The 14,081-nt window shown below is 52.7% G+C and overlaps 5 protein-coding genes across 5 annotated transcripts; 2 read left to right on the top strand and 3 right to left on the bottom strand.

Moving 5' to 3' along the window:
* Window positions 1-3,377: 3,377 nt before the first annotated feature.
* RHO25_004231 (uncharacterized protein) lies at window positions 3,378-3,827 on the bottom strand (the record flags this gene model as incomplete). The annotated part of the gene is made up of 1 exon (XM_023595155.2): window positions 3,378-3,827. The coding sequence occupies one exon, from the start codon at window positions 3,825-3,827 to the stop codon at window positions 3,378-3,380; it is 450 nt and encodes a 149-aa protein (XP_023457606.2).
* A 1,797-nt stretch (window positions 3,828-5,624) lies between these two features.
* Window positions 5,625-6,944, top strand: RHO25_004230 (uncharacterized protein; the record flags this gene model as incomplete). The annotated part of the gene is made up of 1 exon (XM_023595154.2): window positions 5,625-6,944. One exon carries the CDS (start codon window positions 5,625-5,627, stop codon window positions 6,942-6,944), a length of 1,320 nt encoding a protein of 439 aa, XP_023457609.1.
* A 327-nt stretch (window positions 6,945-7,271) lies between these two features.
* Window positions 7,272-9,251, bottom strand: RHO25_004229 (uncharacterized protein; the record flags this gene model as incomplete). The annotated part of the gene is made up of 1 exon (XM_023595153.2): window positions 7,272-9,251. The coding sequence occupies one exon, from the start codon at window positions 9,249-9,251 to the stop codon at window positions 7,272-7,274; it is 1,980 nt and encodes a 659-aa protein (XP_023457608.2).
* A 267-nt stretch (window positions 9,252-9,518) lies between these two features.
* On the bottom strand, window positions 9,519-11,429 carry RHO25_004228 (uncharacterized protein; the record flags this gene model as incomplete). Its single annotated transcript, XM_023595152.1, has 6 exons — window positions 9,519-9,940; window positions 9,989-10,528; window positions 10,577-11,005; window positions 11,056-11,095; window positions 11,152-11,248; window positions 11,305-11,429. 6 exons carry the CDS (start codon window positions 11,427-11,429, stop codon window positions 9,519-9,521), a joined length of 1,653 nt encoding a protein of 550 aa, XP_023457611.1.
* Window positions 11,430-11,917: 488 nt separating this feature from the next.
* On the top strand, window positions 11,918-13,542 carry RHO25_004227 (uncharacterized protein; the record flags this gene model as incomplete). Its single annotated transcript, XM_023595151.2, has 2 exons — window positions 11,918-12,155; window positions 12,215-13,542. 2 exons carry the CDS (start codon window positions 11,918-11,920, stop codon window positions 13,540-13,542), a joined length of 1,566 nt encoding a protein of 521 aa, XP_023457610.1.
* Window positions 13,543-14,081: the final 539 nt, after the last annotated feature.

Below are 14,081 nucleotides of genomic sequence, written 5' to 3'. Positions count from 1 at the left end.
CAATTACGAGACAGAGCATGGCAAACACTGCTCAAATGCCACCTCTAAACTTCAGGCATCTACGTTACGATCACACACAATTCTCGCGATCATATCGCAAGGCGGACACCGAAATCCTGCAACACCAGAGTTCGTAGCTGATCCTCCAAGGGGACTTTCCTGCCTCTGTTCAGCTCGTTGGGGCATCCCTCGACGGCGACGTGAGTGTCCGATGGTAATGTCCCGGCAGAAGAGGCCGCTTGGGAACTGAAATTATTGCTACTGGCGACTGTAGACGAACGATTTGGCATACGATTGGACCTTCCCTGTACAGTACGTGTGCATAAAGATTGGAACCCTTGCTAGCGTGTCAACCCCTGTTGGTTTCACCCCTTTTGGCAGTTGTCTCTCTCTCTTCCTCTCACCTTCTAACTTCTTACTACAATTATGCCAGGAAGGAAGCCTTTTACACCCTTTGAGAAGGGTGTAATCTATGGAGTCTACCGCTATGGACACTGGTTAATGCAGCAGGTTGCAGATACTCTTAGCAAGACGGAACGATTCAAGGGCCTATCAAAGAGTACTGTCTTAAGGATTGTCAACTATATTGATAGCCCGCCAATAACAACGATTCCACTACGCAGAGGCAGACCACCACTTGTAACTACACGCAAGCGAAGGCGGCTTATAGATAAGCTAACAGAGAACTCAAGAACAAGACGGCTACGGTTTGATCAACTAGCCTACCTGTCAGGCTTTGACTTCCACTCTTCGACGATTAGGCGGGCTCTTGCAAAGGAAGGATATCGACGATATTCAGCAACACGGAAGCCTCCGCTTACAGAGGCACATAGACAAGATAGGCTACGCTGGGCTTATGAACATGTGGATTGGACAAGTGAACAGTGGTCAAGGGTTCTGTGGACAGATGAGGCGTCATTTCGCTGTGGATACTACGGACAAGTCTACGTTACGAGACTAGCTAAGGAGCGATATTACGAAGACTGTATCATTCCAAGACTACGCAAGTACTCAGCCTGTATGATCTGGGGCTGTATCAACTCCGAGGGCAACTGTTACTTCAGAGCCTTTGACAAAGGCAGTATTAATGCGGAGGTTTACTGCAGAGACATTGTTCCTTTGATTACTTAAATATCAGAAGAACATGGTGGAGACGCTATTCTTATGCAGGACAACTCATCAGTTCACACAGCTAACCTTACTCAGAATACCTTAATAAACCAAGGTATTCTGATTATGGAGTGGCCTGCAAGATCTCCTGACTTGAACCCAATCGAGAATCTATGGAGCCTGTTGAAATGGAGGGTTGGGTTACACAATCCAACAACAAGAGAGGAGATTATGAGAGCTCTTGATATAGAGGCTTCTTTGTTGACACCATTGGACATAGGCAGCATATGCAACACAATGAGAGAACGCTGTCTAGCAGTAATTGAGGCCAATGGTGGATACACAAAGTGGTAGGAGGCAGGCAGACAGGCAGACAGGGTAGTTACTCCATATAGTTTAGCGACCTAGCAAGGGTTCCAATCTTTATGCACACGTACAGCCAAATAGCCCGACAGCGAATTCGCTTATGCAGATGCCACACTAGAGGGTACCTCGCTCCATCGCGCGCAAGGCGGCGTGGACCACACAAAAGAACCAACATGGCCAACGTGCATTCGTTGACATCGGGCAGACATCGTGCTGGCGCTAGAGGATTGCTTCCACATCAGTGATGTGAAATCGCTGGCTGATGGGCAATTGCAAACGAGGATCCAACTCTACCAGAGACAAGAATGACCAAGACTCTTCCACAAAGCTTGAGGGGTACCCAGAGAATTCCTGCGACTCCCACACCATAGGGGACGCTAGACGCCGAACGCATGATCCGACGCGAAGGAGGCGACGTTGCATCGCCGGAGCGAACGCGGTGTTGAAGCTAGTAAGTTTCAGGCCGCATAAATGTCGCGAACGCGAATGCGCGATGAGGGGAAGCGCTAATACTGCAGCTGCAATCTGAGACTGCGAATCACTTTAACACGCTACCGAACGACGGGAATCGAAGGCATTACTTCGACAGTAGGATGTTGTTGAGGAAGCGGAGATACAGTCGTCCAAGGAAAACGAATGGTGGACCACAATGGCGCAATGCTGGAAGGATGCATCCTGCCCCAGGCAAGACAAGGAGTGAGCGAATCGGAACATTGTATGACGCTTCTCTGCTTCGTCTGTTCCTCTTCAAATCCTCCGCTTGCCACAGACGTGATTTTGAATCCTCCGCATCCTACAGGAGTGCTTGTTCACCCTCCGATGTCAAGCCAAGAACTAGAGATGTTTTATGCTCAAGTGAACAAGCGTGTTGACCCCAGGCGATCATCACACGTACGGAACTGTTGTCGAGCATCCACCCGTGTCCGTTGTGCTGGCATTATGCAGAAACACAAGTTGGCCGCTCTTCGCTCTGCGGGATGGTAATCGCAGACTAGCGCCTGCGATCCCAGATCTGAGTCTGACAGCCTGTTCCAAAACGTGTATCGACGCGCATCCTTGCATACTGGCCTGCACACGATACGATTGATTACAGGTTCCAGTGCACAGCTCTTGATCACCGACCAGAATTGTGCATGTACGTATACGACCACGACCGAGTTGTTGTCGCGTTCTCGTGTCGGAAGGTTATCCTTTCGGCTGAACTTTAACTTTACCTGCATTAGACTCAATGCACGCTCGGCTATCGTAGGTCACTTGCAGCGGCCAACGGCTGAGGCGGCGTACGCACTGTACGTATTCATGTGGTCGCAAGCGAAACATGTGGCGTTTTGCTATACGGACTGAAGCTGTTGCCAAATGTCAATAGCTCGTGAACGTCGGAACGAAGTGCTATTCCCTGGCCTCACAGGAATATAGACAGGGTATGCCTGTACATCTCTTAGTCTGGTAAAGCGTCACTCTAGCATTGATCGACGTCGCACGTCCTTCTTGGTGCTGACATAATGCTCGACTTCATGCTATACCACATCTGTGGTACCTACGCCTCTTGGCGACTCCAAGCTTTACGAAGTCCAGAAATTGCTACCCTAGCAGAATAAGCATGATCAACCATACACACGCATGGCATGGCACTGGGCAGTCCAAGTTCGGAATGCGTGGTCGCCAAAACATGCCTCCAGGTCTCGGAAACGGAATGCGGCTCTTCTCAACAACGAGGATGGAGATGAAGAGATACAGAGGCGAGAGCCGAAGCCCTGCAAGGTTGTATCATATAACACCCGAACCCTGTAGAACTAGATCTCAAAGGCCCGAGTCCCGACCTCACACATCGTCCTCAGCCCCAGACTCTCTCAACATCTTCGGCTACTCCGACAAGTCATTGATGGTTTACTAATCTTTGCTTACTTGGCCTGCTGCTTCGATGGCTGAGACATTATTGGCAATGTGAGGTCTTCTGCCAATGCTCCGACTCCCAGTACTGCACCCAGCAGTGGGAAGCATGAACGGGCGATATGCATCCAGCTCCATCGGACCACCAATGCCCGAACATCTCCCGAGACCAGAACTTCCTTCGTTCCATCGACACGCGTCTGGCGGTCTAAGCGGAATAAAGTATCATTGGTGGGAACCATGATGGCCAAGGTGAAGGGAATCATCGTAACGGTTGTCGCTGCTGCCAAAGCGTATCTTCTCCACTGGGCATCGGTTCCGGAACTGCGTCGTTGCACGACAACGAAGGTGTACAGCAGGAATGTACAAATTGCCAGGCCTGGCATGAGTAAATGGCCGTAGTGATAGAGGCGAACCCATTGTTTCAAGAGCACGGCTGTCTCCGTGTTGGTGTCCAGCATGACGGGGACTGAGACCAGTGAGAGACTAAACATTGCACCTGACGGATGGGTTGCTAGGTCAGTGACTGGACGCGGCCGCGCGAGAGATAACCTCAGGAAGACAGACCTGCTAGGAACGCGCCAAGCACAATCGCGAACGCACTTGGAATTGAGGACCGCTTTTTTGATGCCATATTGCCGGTAAGACGTGGTTGTTCGGATCAGGCAGGTGGAAACAAGAAGGGCTTAGTAATGGTACCGAAGTCTACGCTGCTGCTCGAACGTATTTTGGGTCTACTGCTGGGGACGTCTGATCCTGATTTAACTTCTCATTGCTCCGAGAAGGCTTTGGTTGGTTGAGAGCTGCTTCATTGATATTATTCCGAAGACTCCGCAGTCGACCGATGTCAAGATTATACGCGGCGTAGCGTTCGCCTATGTTGGCCTGAAAGGAATGTTGCAGTTCGGCGTTCAAGCAGCCTCGTTCCTTCGTGTGGCCATCGCCGAAGACAGGGCTGCTGGGAAACAGCCCTCATTCGATATTGCGTAAGAGGCGCTGCGGTGGAGAAAGTGCATGGAGAAAGTGCCGCATAGGTGATCCAGTAATGGCCCGACAACAGCCATGCTGACGAAATGGTCCGATTGTTCCAGGCTTTCATAATGTTTCATTGCAGCTGAGTAGATTAAATCTGCAGGGTCCAGCTGCTTTAGACTTTCGATCTCATGCGGCATGTGTTTGCGCACGCGAATGCGCGCGAACTCTGTGCATCCATGTGTACGCCATGCATGCACCAAGCTCTTAGCACCAGTGCACTCTTCAGGGTCCCTCTCCAGTTGCGTGGAGAACGCTCGGATGCGAGCGTCGTTGCGGCGCAGTCAAGAGATCTCAAGAGATCTCCAAGACTCCCAAGAGAGGCGTTTACCTATGCGGACAGAACGCGACTTGGTGTTCCTAGGCGTGTACCAGTCATCGGAACGCACGCCGTACACTGGTCGGGAGATTGACATACCAGTGCAACGCGAGCTTGTTAGCATGAACCGGAAAATACGGGTTATCGGTCGTAGCAGGCTTAGGCGTGCCGCCATGGTGGCACCACTTGGCTTTGGGCCTGTCTGCCACGTGCAACATCCCAGCGTCCATGGCGAAGATTCCAGGGAATAGCACATGTAGACGAGCATGGCAGACTAAGAGCCGCAGGTCCGCGTGGGAACGACTCCCGGAGCCAGTTGCGCATTTTCTGCTCGGAACATAGTGATTGAGTACCTTGCTGATTCTCCCCATTGGGCAAGGTAGCGGTGCGGTGCATAGGGTGGACGAGCCCTAGGACCTTATCTCGAAGATCTGCAGTGCTGTGAGCAGAAACGTGGGCGCTGCCTGCAGACACGCTGTGACACCCGACACGCCAAGCATGATGAGCTTGACCGAAAGCAGCTTGATGTCAAAGCTGACACGAAACTACGGGTCATTCGCAAGAAACTCAGTTGAGTGGGCTAGTCTGCTTATGGGGTACGACACGCAGATTGGGAGCGGCGTGGGCTTTAGTCCAAAGCTATGGTGGAGCGAGAGACCAAAATCCTACGCGTTCGATTGCGAATCCCAGGCCTTGATTAATCAATGTTCCAACGTGCACTGCATCCGGTGCAGGCAGGTGTCAAGTATCGGCAGGTAAGCTTTGCGGGGGGCTGTAACCTCGTCTAGTTAGGCAAGCGTAGATAAGCTTTACGGGGCCATCAACTATATTTGCGCCTTCGCACCGAGGATCCAGCACAGGTCGAGTCGATTCTCTGCAAACGCACGATCGATCACCGATTTCCATCATGACCGCCGACTTTGAAAGCCGTAGCGACCTCGTTGCTGTGTTTGACCCTAAACAAGACCCACAAGTTGCTGGAGTGCAAGCCGGCCAGATCACACGTCGACACGATCCAAGCATCGGGGAGACCTCGTCGTTGCGAAACAGCTGCGATGCTTGTGCACAGGCCAAGCTGAAATGCAAAAAAGAGAAGCCCACATGCTCGCGGTGTGCGAAACGGGGGATCCCTTGCCAGTATCTGTACAGCAAGCGTGCAGGCCGGAAACCTTCGAAGCCCAACAATAATACAGGCAGTGAACAGCACGAAGCTTCCCAGACTTCCCAGAATAACACTCCACTCCATGCGGATGCCAGTTACGATTACTTTGGCACTGGCTTGCAGCAGTTCGTATCGGCAACAGGTGGGACAACTCCATCTGTCCTCTCAGACCTGAATCTCTCCGAGCTTCTCGACTTCAGCACTGTTCCTGGCTTGGAGCTTGGGAAAGCTGAGTTGTCCTCTGAGCTTGACGGATCATGGGCGGCAAATCCTGGCAGTAGTAGCAGCAGTGGAAGCAGTCTTGAGGACCCAGGCGGAGACATTCCAATGGGCGATTTCTCAATGGATGGCGATTTCTTTGCGAGCAATTCATTACCGGACCCTTACAACCTGTCGACCATATTCTCTGGTTCAGGAGATCGCGACTTGCACGATGTCATGAGTCCTGAGGCAAATTGTCCCTGCTTACAGCGCGCTCTGCAGGACATGCAAAGGGTATCAGGCCTCACGTCAAGTGTGGGCGGGGTGTGGTCCGGCACCACCGTCGATGGCCGTGCTATGCTCCGAACGTCACTGGATGTCGTGAAGGAGAACAAAGACATCTTGCGAGGGATTCTCCACACTCTAGCTTGTCCAGGACCCCACAACGGCCACCTGCTCGCACTTCTGACATTCGTCCTATCCAGCGTCGTCAATTTGTACGCCATCATCACTTCATCAAGGCCACCGCCTGCATCAGGTCAACAACCACCCGTGCCGAACATGGACCGCTCAAGTAGCGTGAGCTCTTTGGCTAGTCTGGGAGACTACAATGCTGACCAGGAAGATCCCGTACATGCGGCCGCATACATCGTCTTTGGGGAGCTGCAGCAGCTTCGCAAGTCTTGTGAGCAGCTCGCGCATCGACTCAAAGATCACGCAATATTGCAAGATGGCTCGGCCGCAAGCCGATTCGGCGGGAAAATCCAGCCGTCGTTATCGGCTAACATCTGTCGTACGTTAGAGACAGATCTTAACAGACTTTTCAAAGAGCTGGCTCTTGCAGTTATCCAGAAATTGACATGATTGTTCTCGAACGATGGCAGATGCGAATATAGCTTATGTTACCAGGGAGCGAGAGGGTCTCGTTGGTCGAAATGGGCTCGGGATGGATGCAGACTACGCATCGCGGTCGGCAGGTGTTCGTGGTGTAGCGTGTGGGTGGAGCTTGCTGTTGGCAGGCTTCCGTTATACATTGAGCCATCGCATTGACGATACAGCGCAATGCGGCGACTTCGAATTGATTGCAATGAGTGCCAACTTGTATTTCCCAGATTGAGGAGTGCTATGCTCCACGTATCCTTTGCTTGGTACCAGTCGATGTACACAGTAGGACCGGTTGGTATGGAATGCTCAGCCATAATTTTTGATCATCTGCTCCCAGGCCGTCCAATCCATGAAGTCAAGGTCCAAGTCCCCGGCGACGACGTCCTCCAGTGTACCTTGTTGCGCCACGCTGGCGCCAAGAGCAAGGTTCGATGCTGAAGGATCGGTTACCTCGTGAGAGGCGTTGCTGGCACGAGGCTTATTCTGTGACGACCCGAAACTCTCTCTGATGGTCGTAACAAAACCTGGCTCGACGAGCCAGCCGCCTGGCGGACTAGCTTCCCACGCTTTCAAGGCCAATCTTCCGACTGCAACATGCAAAACTTGTCTCCAATCACACAGATTGCGACTTTCATACAGCTGCTGGATTCGGAGCCATGCATCTTCGCGATCTTCCTCAGCGAGCATGTTTGCCTCGCACAAGCTATTCAGGACGAAGATGAGAGACTCCCACGACCCCCAGATTGCGAACGTTCGTACGTTCCATAGATACTTTCTCACGCCTGCATTGCTATGCATGGCAATATTCGCATCCATGATCTTCTGTGTCAGCCCGTAAATCTCTTTCTTCTCTGCATTGGACGCCGTGGTGAAGCTGAATTTTGACAGGCGTAGTCGAAGGCGCATCGCGTGAATCGCAGCTCGAGCAAAACAAATGGTTTGGAAATGGAGGCAATCGACAACATCGCAAAAGCGTATGTATCTGTCCTCCACTTCTGATTCTGCCTGTTGGATAAGACCCTCGACGATCTCATGACCGGCGCCATTTGCTGTTGCTCTCGAAACTTTCAAGAAGCATAATCCGAGGTGGGCGCGGGCCAGACAAAACATCATCTCTGTAGCTCCTCTTTGTTCGACGAGTGGACCGGGCATTCCGGGCTGTAGATTAGCATCAGAGATGTTTAGGGGCGGTTTGCAGTCCCAGCTCTCGGGTATGGGAGTGATGCCAGCACCTGATGCGGCACTTGCAGCACCATCAAGCGGCAATAACTGGTAGTAGAGCCGTCGCCTCATTTCGACCTCGAACGGAGGCATACCAAGCCTCTCACCATCGCGATGTACACCAAGCCGTTGTCCAATCCGCATAGCAGCTCCCGTTAAGATCCAGTATGAGTTGGGGTCATGCTTGTGCCTAGAAGCAAGCAAGAACAATACCACGGCCTGAAGGACTGTGAGGTCGGTAGTTGCTAGCCACCCGACGTTTACAAGTGCTTGCTCAGTGGCGAAGCTGAACCGCTCCAAGAGCACGTCGCGTTCCGTGTGCGGAAACTGGCGTCGACATTCGTCGTCTGTCAAAGAGTGAACCGCAAAATGGTAGATCGCAAAAAGCAGACATTCTTCAGCTGGCGAGAGCAATTGCGAATTCTGAGAGCGAGTAAGAATCAGCTGAGCTGCAGTGGGTATATGAAGCAGTCTACAGATCGGCTCCACGCGGTCCAGATGGGTCTTCCAGAGGTACATCGCTTCTTCGTGAGCAGGATGAAAGCGAAAGAGGGGTTGATGCGAAGGAGTGAATGCTGTGGCGCTCAGCGGATCAGCGAGAATTGCTTCAGCATCTGATGTCTCCCTATGCCCCGCAAAAGCTTCTTCAACGCCGCGTGCAATTGCATGACCGCCCAGGCCTACCCAGATCCGATCATCGATGTACCTAGTGCCGCCCTGGCCGCCAATGAGGATTCCAGCATCGGGCTGTCCTTGGTCGGGGGAGCGGCTCTCCTTTGCTTGTGATGTTCGCCCAGATTCGCTCGCAGTGGGCGGGGAGTCCTCGAGCAGACCATGCTCCGAGAGGATGCGTTCATACCGTTCTACCTTGCGCTCCGCGCTTTCCGCACGCCGTTTCCGCCGAGGCCGAGGCGGAATTCGCTGGTAGACACAATCGGCACCGCGTTTCACGCAGGTAGAGCACTTGGGAGAGCCTCGATCACAGCGCACCCTGCGAGACGCACAGCTCATACACGCGTGAGGCATCACCAGGCGCGATGAGTTTCGCTCCGTTTCTGATGCCATGGCTGTTGTGGGCAAGTCTTGCATGGGCGGAGGTGGCCGCCGGTATTGTGCTTGTCTGTTGGAGGGCGGAGCACCCGAGAGCTGTGAACTGCGGTGACATTGTCACGTTGACGACACGCGAGTGGGCAAACAGTAGTGTCAGATCACAACAGGACGAGGCTCGGGTTTCCCGAACGCTCTTCGGGCAGTTTTGATGAAAGTGGAGACGCGGCAGGTCCCGCAATGCTTACAAGCTTACGTAATATCAAATCAACATCGTGAACCTTCTCACGCCTCGACGGCCAGCGTCCTGTTCAGATTCATCATCCTCTCGCGCTCCTCCGCCTCCACCCCCAGCACATGCAGCGCCTCTGCTTCGGGGAGCACGCTCGCCGAACGGAGACCAATCTTGCCTCGCTCGATGACAGCTGCGAGGCCGTTGATGGTATCGCCCGCCAATGCCTCAATATTGGACGCGTGCAGCGTCAGGGCTTGCTGCTTCCCGGCAATGCCCTTGAGGATCTCAACCTCGTCGTCCGTCAGCTTCTCTAGACCATTGACATCGTGGCCAGCATCCTGAACTTTGTCGAGGACCGCTTTCTGCTGTGCGGCGGAGATCTCATTCACGCCGAGAGCGAACTCCACGCCTGCCGCCGCCTTCCGCTGGATTGCAGCGTCGCTCGATTCAGCATCGGCAGTGCCTTGGATCACTGGTAATCGTCAGTATCACGTTCAGATTGCACGATTTAATCACCTACCGGGTTGTATGAAATTGAAAGCCCGCTCGAAGCCTTCTTCCTCCTCTTTCGCCAGCAGAGCACGCGATTGCTGCCGCACTTGCTTAAGAACTGTCATGACAACGAGCAGAAAGCGAGTGTAGCCTTCGGTCACTTTGCCAGAGTGCCATTTGGCTGCAGCAAGCTCGCTACACTGGCCCTTCCTGGCTGCTTGCACAGTCAGTGCAGCGGAAAGGCCGCTGACGAATGCCAAATGGACTCCAGATGAGAAGTATGGGTCAATAAAGCAACCAGCATCGCCTGCCAGACGGAAGTGAGGTCCAGCGTACGCGGAGGCACTGTAGGACCAGTCCGCTGCTTGTTTGATGCCGCTAACTATTTGCGCGTCCTTGACCAACTCCGAGATCTCTGGGCAGAGCTCCTTGAGACTGCGCCGGTAGAACTCCTCACTGGGCAAACCTGCAGCCTTTTTCTTGGCGTTGAAGATATCCTGACGAGCAACGATGCCAATGGATAATGTCCCATCGTGGAGAGGAATCGCCCAACACCAGCCACTCCCGTCTGCAAGCAATCAGTACTGCGCGCCACTCGCATGAGGACAAGACTTACCCTTCAAAGCCTCGAAGAAGGGCGAATTTTCGTTCCTCTCACCCTTGGCATAAGGCGCTGCACCCTTCCAGTATGCCCAATTCGCGATGTTCTTCAAGGCTTCGTTCATTTTGCGATTCTTGAGATACTTGGTCGATATGATGCCCGCCCGGCCGCTGGCATCGATGAGGTAGTCAAATTCAATACTGCCACCAGATCCGTCCTTTCTTGACCAGCTTGCGGATACAGGACGGCCAGGATTAGCGACTCGCGCATCTGAAGTGAAGCCATCTTGCTCATACGGCACGAAAGTTATATCGTTAACTTTGGTGCCGTCAAATATTTGTGCGCCACTCTTTCCGGCGTGTCGGAAAATCATCTCGTCCGCTTCGGAACGAACGACGTTCCAAGTATGACCTTCTGGCCCGAGCGAAACAGAAAAGTCGGTATCTAGTATGGAAATCAGGACCGAGTTACACATGCCAACGAACGGAACTCACACGCGGCACGCTTGTCCGTGATCTTGAATGTTGCCCCAAACTAATCTGATGAGCCTCTTGCAATGCGCAATTGGAGAACACGGCCCAAAGTCCTACCTTCTTCGTAAAGCCATGCTTGTCGAAATCTTCCTCTAGGCCAATGAAACGAAGGAAGTAGCGCATGGACGCGATCATACTCTCGCCGATGTGATATCTGGTATCCATGAGCATCTGTGCCGCGAAAGTCTTTAATGCGCTTCAAAACCGTACCTTGGAAAGACGTCTGCCTCCAGCAACACGACATCCACCGACTCACGAGCCAGCACGGAAGCTGCATATGAGCCGGCTGGACCGCCTCCAATGACAAGCACGGAACATCGCGTAGGAACGGACATCTTTGCGATCAAGATTACAAGGGAGACAATGATGCTGAAATTTAGTGATGGGTCAGCGCATCATGGTATTAGGCATTTCTACTTCTTGTAGAATGTTGCTCGCCAGGATGCTCTTCAAAAGCCAGCTTTGCACCGAACCTCTGCATCAATCGCAGACACGTTGATTATGCCGCAGTGCTGTGCATCACCGCAACCGGATCATTCCTGGTCGAGCCGGGCCATTTCGTATCTTCCGGCTCGAACAGTTGCTATCCTGTCGTTATGATCGCCTATCCAGCCGCTAGCCGACGACCGGGCCTTTGGAGTCTTGGCACGAACTTCGATTGCAGCCTGAGACTTCCCTACTCATGCCAGCGACTAACGATGCCACTGCATGCGACTCTAGAATCTCATCTTGGTCAGTGAGGGTCATACCATCAGTCGACTGTACTATTCAATCATTTGCAGTAAATTGGTCTCCGACGTCGCTGGGAGAGAAACTCGTTCCCATGGGGTCAATAGGTCTCGAAGAGAAGACGAGGGATTACCTCACTCATGGCGACCCAGATGAGTTCAACCCGGAGCTTTGGAGTTCTGGGAGATTGCCTGATCGCCAGCCAGAGACCCATCTCAATGTACTCATCGTCGGCGCAGGGCCAAGTGGACTGATGACTGCGCTTGAATGTTGGAGGAAAGGGCACAATGTGGTTGGCATTTTAGAAAGAAGCAAAGGCCCTGTATACACAGGTTCGTTTCTCTGATATTCTCGCACTTGCTTCCTGTGCGAAGCTAACTCATCGTGATAGGAGATCTTGTCATCATAGCGCCGTCGGCGATAACTGTCTTCAAGCATTGGCCCGATATGCTCGAGGATCTTGAGGCGGATAAGCGTGAAAGCTCGCAGTACTACTACAAGCACACTGGAGAGCATATCCTGGGACCAACACGATTCACGTTCAACGAACCTGACGTAGAAGCCGAGATCAGGCGTGCCGGGAACCCAGTCCCTGGACCCAACCAGATTCGAAAGCAATTCTTTCGGACTTTGCTAAAGCAGGTAGCCCGGATTGGTCTGAGGGTCGAATATGACACAACGGTTGCCGAGTACTTTGAGGTAGAGGCGGCCGGTGTGGCCGGTGTTGTTCTCTCCGGCAGCAGAGCCGTACGCGTCGCAGACCTGGTAGTCGCGGCTGATGCAACGCGTACTCGCTCAGATCTCCTCATCCATGGACGCCACCAACCAGCAAAATCCAGTGGCATGTCAGTCTATCGCTGTTCAATGCCCCCAGAAATACCTCTTCAGGACCCTGCGTTCAGAGAGAGATGGGGCGAAGCAATTGAGAGAGGAGAATCGTCACATGAATTCTGGCTTGGTCGCGGCATGCATCTCAATATGGCCATATCACCAAAGATCGTGGCCTTTGGACTTACTCCGCGAGACAGCACGCAGATGGAGGGCGGCGTTGCGCCTATTGAATCCTGGCAACCTGATGTGGACCCGGAGCAAGTTTTAGAAGTACTTCGTCGCACACCAGGCTGGCCAGCTGCCGTCGAAAGTCTCATCAAGTCCGCGCCCAAAGGTAGCGTAGTCCATTGGCCTCTGATGTGGCGCAATCTCCAAGAGAGCTGGACATCGCAAGGCGGCCTAGTTGTCCAAGTGGGCGATGCTGCTCACAGCACTATACCGGCGTCGGCAAGCGGTGCGACTTTGGCATTGGAAGATGCTGTCACCCTTGCTTCATGCTTACAACTTTCGTGTATCAACGGAGGCAAGCAAGGTGCCTCATTAGGCGCTCGAGTGTACAATATGCTACGCTATCAGCGCGTTGCTTGCTCGCAGAAGGCTGCATTTGTCAATTCGGAAATTCTAGCCCGAGCCAACATGGAGGAGATTTCCAAAAATCCGGAAAAGGCGAAGATTCACTACCCGAAGTGGCTATTCATGCATGATCCGGAAAAGTATGCGTACGACAACTATGGCTCTGCTGTTGCCAACCTCTTGTCTGGCGCGCCGTTCCAGAACACCAATATTCCTCCGGGACACAAGTTCAGTGTCTGGACGATGGAGGGCGTACTTGAAGAATATCGAAGCGGCAAGAAGGCAGCTGATTTCCTTGATGGCGATTGGTCATGAAGTCAGTGAGAAAGCAGAAAAATACAGCCGCTTTTAACAGATAAATTGAATCAGTTTGCTCATATGTGGATATTCTACGCAGTCTTTGAGGAGTGTACCACACTAGGCTTCTTGATCTTGCATCTGATGCTATGAAAGGCGTACACAACCAGATCAGCGGCCTCTTAAACTTCTCTGAGCGACAGAGGTACTATGGGTGCTCCCTTTACAGCAGCATAAGACCAGAGAAGCGCTTGACGGAGAGGCAATGCGAGTAGCTTCATTGGTACGTACTCTGACGAGGACACACGCGTATTGAAAACAGCTCGATGCAAGTCTTGCTAGTCTTTCAGCCATGTCTTTCCACAAGAAAGAACGATCGTGCGGCTCGGATAATTGAGTCTGCCGTGATGTGGTTCGGGCAATTGCAAACAAGGATCGACATCATGGCCGACACGTGGGATGCACTGGGGAGACACGCGCCATCTTCACGTTCGCATGTGCAAAGCTCCATGGATGCAAAATGTGGGCACAAGCTGATAGAGCCGAATATGAAGAGC

Source organism: Cercospora beticola, chromosome 3 (genome assembly GCF_033473495.1).
Source record: "Cercospora beticola chromosome 3, complete sequence".
Classification (NCBI taxonomy): Eukaryota; Fungi; Ascomycota; class Dothideomycetes; order Mycosphaerellales; family Mycosphaerellaceae; genus Cercospora; species Cercospora beticola.
This window is presented reverse-complemented; position numbering and strand designations above follow the sequence as displayed.